The sequence below is a fragment of the Pleurodeles waltl genome, chromosome 4_1 (genome assembly GCF_031143425.1).
Source record: "Pleurodeles waltl isolate 20211129_DDA chromosome 4_1, aPleWal1.hap1.20221129, whole genome shotgun sequence".
In the NCBI taxonomy this organism is placed as follows: Eukaryota; Metazoa; Chordata; class Amphibia; order Caudata; family Salamandridae; genus Pleurodeles; species Pleurodeles waltl.
Window position 1 is genome coordinate 182776701 of NC_090442.1, and position 8502 is coordinate 182785202.

The 8502-nt window shown below is 43.8% G+C and overlaps 1 protein-coding gene across 1 annotated transcript in view; it reads left to right on the top strand.

Annotated features, from left to right (window-relative positions):
- Positions 1 to 8152, top strand: part of TBXAS1 (thromboxane A synthase 1) — a 356152-nt gene extending 348000 nt beyond the window's left edge. The window contains exons 13-14 of the mRNA XM_069227996.1: positions 2545 to 2707; positions 7415 to 8152. Coding sequence (XP_069084097.1) covers positions 2545 to 2707; positions 7415 to 7489 — 238 coding nt within the window. The 3' untranslated portion in view covers positions 7490 to 8152. The remainder of the gene's footprint in view (positions 1 to 2544; positions 2708 to 7414) is intronic.
- Positions 8153 to 8502: the final 350 nt, after the last annotated feature.

Sequence of the window (8502 nt, forward strand, 5' to 3'; positions counted from 1 at the left end):
TTTAGGCATGCTTATATCTAAAAACGAACTTTGTCAGCATATGTCTAGGACCATCTTATGAACAAAATGCGCACATGGAAACATCAAATATAATACCAAGCAATTTAATATTGATCAGCAGGCTTCCAAGATTACCATCAACATATCACAGCACTATGCCAGTTGTCCAAATTAACATTTTCCTTTTCTGCTAGATAACAAGCTAGAGATTAGCCACATCATTAACAAAATGTTCCCATCAAGTGCACTCATGATGTATGCACATAAGAAGTGAAGCGCTCAGACACTTGCATAACAACAGTAACCACAATATCAGAGAAGCAAACTAAAGCAAGTGTGAATCGCTAACTCTGATTTAAACACAACACTAGCTTCAAATATCCCGAATATGAGAAACATAGGCCCATATTTATACTTTTTTAGTGCCGCATTTGCACCCTTTTTTGACGCAAAAGCGGTGCAAATTTGCAAAATACTATGGGGCATATTTCTACTCTGCGCCAAATTGCGTCATTTTTTTGGCGCAAATTCGGCGCAAACGTAACTCCACATTTATACTTTGGCGCTAGACCCATCTAGCGCCAAATTAATGTAGTGAAAGGCATTTTTTTTACTGTGGAAAACTACCTTGCGTTAATGACATGCAAGGTAGGTGTTCCCGGGCAAAGAATGGCTCAAAGGCATTTGCGCCTTATTTATACTCCCATGCACAAATGACGCACGGGAGGGGGAGGGCCTTAAAAAATGACTCTAAACCGTTTTAGTGCCATTTTTTAACGCCTGGGTCAGGGCATGCGTTAAGGGACCTGTGGGCTCATTTCCATGGTCTCTGACCATGGAAACAGTCCACAGGTGCCCTTCCCTGCCCCCAGGGACACCCCCTGCCACCGTCGCCCATCCCTGGAGGACACCCATGGATGGGGACCCATCTACGGTAAGTAGAGGTAAGTATTTTTTTTATGTGGAAGTGGCATAGGGGGCCTAACTTAGGCCCCCCTACATGCCACTGTGCCCAATGGCCATGCCCAGGGGACAGAAGTCCCCTGGGCATGGCCATTGGGCAGGGGGGGCATGACTCCTGCCTTTGCTAAGACAGGAGACATTTCCATGGGGGTTGTGCGTCAAAAAATGACGCTAGTCAGGTTAGAGCCAATATTTTTGACTCTAACCTGACTTGCACCATTCTTTGGCGCACAAACCCCAGTTTTCCCTTCGCCGCAACTGCCCGGTTACCGTCATTTATTTTGATGCTAACCAGGCCCCAGTGGCGGCTACCGTCATTCCATAAATAAGGCGCCCGGCTGGCACTTTGGAATAGCGTTAGCCCGCGTTTTATTTTTTGACTCAAATCTGCGCTAGCGCAGATTTGTGCCAAAAAGAATAAATATGGGCCTATATTGTAGTTTGTAAGTTGCCGCAGTTTTTGCGTCAAAAAGCAGCGCAAATGCGGCGCTAAAAAAGTATGAATATGGGCCATAATGTTAATTATAGTCACTAATCTTCTAACCAATCACACACCATCCTCCTATGTACCTGGCAACCAGGGGTGTAAAAGGCAGAGTTCATAAACTCTCTGACAAAGATCTGATAAAGAAAGGGATAAAATCCATCACCAGAATTCTGTACCCATACTAGTAAAGACTTTAAAAGCTTATCTGTGAGTCATCAAGCAACACCTTGATTTGGGATGCAACTTGCTTTCCAAGGTACACTTTGATTGGTTGATCGGGCACTATGTCCAACTATTTGACAGACATTATTGTGTTACCAAAGGATTATGTGAGATGCAATCTTACAATATCTATGGTTACAGTGAGACTATCATGGCTAGTTTCTAATTTGGTCACTCTCACAAAATCCTAAATCTTTTACTGCTTATATGTTTTCATGATTAAGTAACTATTTGTACTTGCTCTATAGAGAGTTGCAAATATCTGAGCTGTCAACATAATACACATAAATACAGGGATTAGTTAAAGATAACACATACTACACTAATTAGTCTGTGATTTATTAAAACAGATAGTGTAAATATGTAAAAAAAAAAAAAAAAAAACTTTTTCAGTAACATATGACATCTCACAGGTTACTGGCCAACAAATCTGTTTGGTAGAAGAAACACTCACCAAAGTATCCTTAAACTCATAACTTTAAGTTTGCAGAACTGGTCAAAGGTGTACTCTGTGAGCCATCTTTGGGGTACCTCATCCTTCAACAGTACCGGAGCATACTGCACTTCTGAAGCGTCTTTGCCCATAGAGGCCCCTAAGGGTCATAATTATTAAATGAAATAGTGAAACCCAAGGGTCTGCTTCCCTTGCCAACTGCTACGTTTCTAACATGAACATGACTATGCTATTGACATTTACGCTTCCTTGTCCACACCGAGGATTCTCACCATTATGCTAACATAACCTGCTAACTAAGAGGATGTGCTCCCCTACCAAGCCACAGGCTTGTAACTAGGAACAACACTGCACCTCTTAAGAGTTGGATGACATACTTTGCCTCCTTTATCATTAATCAAATTGTCTCTATCCACAGCTTTACCGCAAATGCCAAGAAGAATCGCCATCCATTTGTCTATCTTCCATTTGGTGCCGGGCCCCGGGGCTGCATTGGGGTCAAGTTGGCATTTTTGCAAGCAAAGATCGCCCTTGTGCGGGTCTTGCAGAAGTATAGGTTTGAGTGCTGCCCTCAGACACAGGTTAGTACAATGCTGGTTGCCATTCATGCTCCTATATAGAGTGCCTAGAGGAATATTTGTTTATAGAGTGAATACCTGTTTTTTCAGGTTAGCGGGGGAGGCATGATATATATATATGTGATATGAGTTCTAAAGGGACCAGTGGCTCTGTTGTAATCAGTTACAACTAGTATATAGATTTTGCTAGTGGTATTCAGTTCTATATAGTCTCTTACTTGACAAGCTTCCATTTCTTCCATTTCTGTATTTATTGTCTGCCTATAACCCACGCTACCTATATTGTTTCAAGTCTGTTATCTTGTGCGTTTCCATACGCAGTATCTTTCTTGTCTCTGTTGCAAGCTCTCTGTCCCCTAATATTTCATACTGCAGCCCCTCTTTTCCTTGCCTTTAGTAGCAACAACACAGCCCTCATTTTCCCATATTCCATGTCCTGTACACACTGCCTATCTACATCCCAGCCCCCGTTAGCATTTCAATACATCATATACTGTATTTGATCAATCTGCACCCCAGGCCACATACTCTCAGCCTAAATATATCAGAAGTCCTGTTTCTACAACCCAAGCCTGGCATTACTACATTTCTTTGCACCCACCTTTCTTCGTAACAATGCATATGTATTTTTTCCTATTTATAACAGAACTTCATATATATCCTTCTTTCCTAATGCATTCTCCTGACACAATTTTCTCAGCAAATTATGTGTCCATTTACAGCATCCAAATGTATGTGGATTGGCCCAGTGTTGCCTGCATTTTTTATGTCAGAATCTATCATAGAACAACCTTCACTCCACTTACATAGCCATTGGATATCCTGGAATCCCTCCTGTCTCCCGAGGTAACAAATCCTATACCCACCCATGTATCTTTAGCCGTTTCAGATCTTGTATACAATGGTCAGTTTCTATGTCTTAACTTGTGTCCTTTGGCCTTCAGTTTTCAAGCCTTGCACAGCTACATTTCTACACCACAGGCTCTATATTTCCCACCTTTCTATATGTCAGACCTTAAATCTTTTATTTCATCAGACATCAAAGTTCTGTTGAATAGGTTCACAATTAAAATGTCAGAATTAGTTGACACATCTCTGTTGTTGAAGGAAGCTCCTTGGTCAATAATGTTTAATGAAGCGATTGATGAGGTTGGGCGAATTATTGTTGTATAGGGCTTCTCGTTGCTTCTGACACTTGGATCCTGCTATGGTGGTTACTTCATATTCAGCTATACTTCTTCTGCTACCAGCTCTCTCCATTAACTCCCTGTTTCAAAGAGAATGAAATTCAAAGTCCAGTTTATGCCCCAGAGGTCCTACCACATGTTAGGCCCATCCTTCCCTGGATCCTGTGCTCTCTCCGCAGTCTGAGGTTGCCCATGAAATCCTTGTCCCTGAAGACTATGGGTAGGAAGCAAGAGGCCCAGCTTTTATTATCCAAGCTATCAAGAAGGTGTTTCTCTTCCTAGACAATAACAATAATTGTATACAGGTTCAGTCATTTTCTTTCCTTTTGATGTACTATGTAAGTTACCTGAACAGCACCAAGGAACCATCTGGTATAAGAGCGCTTAATACAATGAAAATGAAATACCTTTTGTGCTTGATTTCCAAGGGAGTGTTGCCACTGTCAATCTTAGTTGTTTATCAAAAACAATTTAAAATAATTTAGTTGGCCATCGCACACAGTTTGAATCTAATGATGTGTTGCCACGTCTGTTGTTCACCATTTGTTAGGCCACTAACTGGAAACATGAGCTTCAGAGTATTTACGACATGGATGGCATATGTATTTACACCTACTGTTCCACCAGATCTCAATCAGCCACCCCCTTCTTACTGAAACATCTGCGGGAAGCCAAGCAAATATTGATGATTAGTTTGGAAAGGACTGAGTTCATAATGGTGTGATGCAGCTTGAAAGAATTGAGCTTGGTTGATGCCCATCTGGGTGAGACTTGACCATGAAAATTGTCAGAAGTATCATAATAGGAGGTGTCCTAGGTCTGCACACTTAGGTCCACATTTATAAAGTTTTGGCCCAGGGCAGCATTGCAAGCCGTTTGGCTGTGCTGCCCTGCATCAGAACAAAAGGGCAGGGATGCACTGTATTCACAAGATACAGCACATTCCTGTCCTTGTCCCCTGTGCTGGCGCACAAGTTGCTGCCATGCGCCAACACAAGCACCCTTGAACCATGGTGCAAGGATGCCTGCTGTTGCAGCAATGGTTGTTTTTGTGCAGGAAGGGACCCCTTCGTGCACAAAAACAATCACACAAGGTGTTTTCCTCCTATGTGTGCTGCAGAATGATATATCTCTTAGTTGTGCCACCCTTATGCCACACCTGGGGTGGTGTAGGAAACTGAGGCAAGTGACAACTGATGCAATCCCAAGTTTATGAAACCTTGTAAATCTGTGAATGCATCAGATTCCATTGGTGTAACGGGGGAACATCCACAACACCCATGGAATGCCCCTTTCACACAGAGTAATGTGTGAAAGGGGGCCATATCTACAAGGTCATGTAAAGTGGCTTTGCGTGGCCTTGTAAATATGGGTCTGCAGGCTATGCCACCAGTGTGTCAAAAAAAGTGACGTAGCACCAGTGCAGGCTGTTTGTAAATGAGGCATTCAGTCTAGGAGCAGGGTTTAGAGTTGCTTGCACACCCTTCCTGTACTACAGATTGTGCTGGCACATGTTACCCCAAGCATTTTGCCTCTGCGACAATTTATAGATGCAGAGGCAAAGAGGACATGAAAAAGCGCACTGACTTATTACCACATAGAGGTGGTGCAGTCAGTGCTTCCCCTCTGCACCCGAGGGTAGCCTTGTGGAAGGGGGAAAAGGGTCACTTGATGCACCCACCTACAGGGGGATCGTCGCCCCCGTTTGTATGCAGGCCAGGTTGCTATCTACAGTGGGAAGGAAGGGGAAGCAGCTTCAAAACAGCTGACCAGCCTTTCACGGAAAACAACCTAAACGACGACTCTGGAACAACATAGGGCCTGATTCTAACTTTGGAGGACGGTGTTAAACCGTCCCAAAAGTGGCGGATATACCACCTACCGTATTACGAGTTCCATAGGATATAATGGACTCGTAATACGGTAGGTGGTATATCCGCCACTTTTGGGACGGTTTAACACCGTCCTCCAAAGTTAGAATCAGGCCCATAGTGTGTTGCCCACAAAAGCGGAACAACGCTATTGTGAACAACTACTCTGTTTTTCTCTGCCTTAAACACATGTCCTGAAGAACGAACATGCGTGGTTAAGGCAGAGGAAAACAGACTCAGGATCTGGAGAGGACGCAGTCAGGTAAGTGGGGCTGGGGTAGGATTGGAGGGTAGTTTTGGGAGCAGGATGGGGGTAGTTTGTTTTTAGGGGTAGGGTAGGGGTAATTAGGAGCAGGGGTTGGGGTCAGGCTAATTTTAGTTTTTAGGGGTGGGGGTAGGGGTAGTTTTAGGAGTGGGGTAGAGGGTCAGGGTAGTTTAAGTTTGTGGGGTAGTTTTAAGTTTTAGGGGTGGGGTGGGGGGTCAGGGTAGTTCTTTGGGGCAGGGTGGGGTAGTCTGGGTCGTTTTAGGGGTGGGGATGGCGTGTCGGGGTGATTTGTAGGAGTGATGGTCAGGGTAATTTTAAGGGCTCAAGGGTAGGGGGTCGGGTAGTTTTTTGGGGCAGGGTGGGGTCGTTTTTAGGGGTAGGGATGGGGTGTTGGGGTAATTTTTAGGGGTGGGGTAGGGGGTCAGGGTAATTTTAAGGGCGCAGGGGAAGGGGGTCGGGCTAGTTTTAAGTTTTAGGGGTAGGGGTTGGGGTAGTTTTAGGGGTAGGGGGTCGGGGTAGTTTTAGGGGCAGGGTGAAGGGTTGGTGTAGGATTGTTTTAGGGGTGGGGTGTAGGGGTAGGAATGTTTTTAGGGGCGGGGGTGTTGTGGGTGTCGCATGCTGAAACCATGCATGCGGTTCCACGTATGTCTTTACCAGGCATGCCGTTACAACAAAAAATCATTGTTAAGGCATTTGTGGTAAAAGCATCAGTGGTAACAACGCAGTCGTTGTTCGACCACGTTGTTAGGCATGCGTGGTTACAGCATGCATTGTTCCGTATTATATTCGCCTTTCACTTATACAATGCCCCCAGGGCAGGATGCAGTTCAGAGCTGCTCTGGGGACATTGCATTCATTGTGATAGGGCGTACTGATCCTGTCTGCACATGGTTTACCCTCTTAAAGCTGCACCGTGGTGTGCACTGGAGAGGTGTCCCTAACCTGTTTTCAGTAAATACTACCAGGATTAAGGTATGCCGGAATGCAACCCAGTGGTTACTTGGTTACTTAACTAGTGGCACCTTTCCATGCCCACTGTATCCTGCTGTCCTTGGCTTGGACCTTTCCAGAAAGCTTGTATGAGGAGGGACTGAGGTATGGGTACATGTGCAAGGGCACAATAGGGCATTCCTATATTGTCTAGCACTTCTAAGGTCGATGAGCTGATGAAACCACTGTGGGGTCGTATTACAGGACGACTATGTGCTGACCAAGTAGAAAAGTTCAAGAAAAGAATAAAATAACCTTTATTAATAAAACAAAAATAACACGTCTTATTCCACAGTTACCGTGAAATCATTAACTGATTGCATATTTCACGCACAAATGCAATGAGATCATTTATTTTCCCTCTGCACACACTAATTGTATTTTTCTCACCAACCAGATTCCTCTCAAGTTGAACAAGACAGCAATTGTGGGCCCCAAGGATGGAATCCACCTGAAAGTAGTACCACGGTAGAACAGGACATCGCTTCTGCATGTTTGGCAAGATCAGTTGTCGGTTTCCTTCACGATGTACATTGACAGCATTTAATTGCAGGGTGATCTGTGGACACAATTCACACGTGCTCTGCATTGCTTTTAAGCCACTATGAATCTCTATTTTAACCAGGTACAGGTCAAATCTGCTGTGCAGTTAATTAAATCCGGCTACACTTCAGTATCCTACCGTGGCTGTTGCCTGAAGCCATGTGTTGTCATTGCTCCAGGAACCTAATTCCAGGATTTTTAATGCTAACAGGAGACTTGTCTATTGGTTAAGGACAGAACCTATGGACATCCCTTCCACTGCCCTCACGTGTAACAAATACCTGCATCAAATTCAGGAAGTAGGTTAACTGATGTTTCTTCAGTAGAGTATTGGATTAGCACCTTAGTGAGCTGTCCCGCTAAGTGCCTACAGTGCACTTAAGTGTCTTCTGTGCACTTGTGTCACCAGCCAGAAACGACTGAGAGTTGCAACCATCAAGTGAACTCATGAGCTGCACGGACCTGGAGCACAGACCTCTACCTCTCTATGGAACACACCAGACTGAAATGTTTTTTAAAGTACACTGCTGTTTCTTTCTTGTTAAGAGTACTTAAAATGTTTTATAAAAGGTGCATGAATTAGTTGCTTTCCAAAAGAGGACCGTTTCCATGTTTCTTTTGCTCAACTATTGCCCATGTGTCCTTGCCTAAGACCTTTATCTGCACCACATGCTCTGGATCTGATGGGTTACTGGAAATCATAGGTGATGAAAAATTAATTACTTAACTTTAGTTAAAGCTACTCACGTAGACATAAGAATTTCTCCTGCCTGAAAGAGATTTTCCATAGTAATCTTTCGTAATTAATTTGTAATTTATACACACTAATTATAATAATTAAAATTCCTGAGTGGACATTTGGTCTTCCGAATGGTTAGAAGGTTATGCTGCATTTGTGCAGTGATTGCTCCCTAGATTCACGTGTAGCTCGTAGGTGAATAT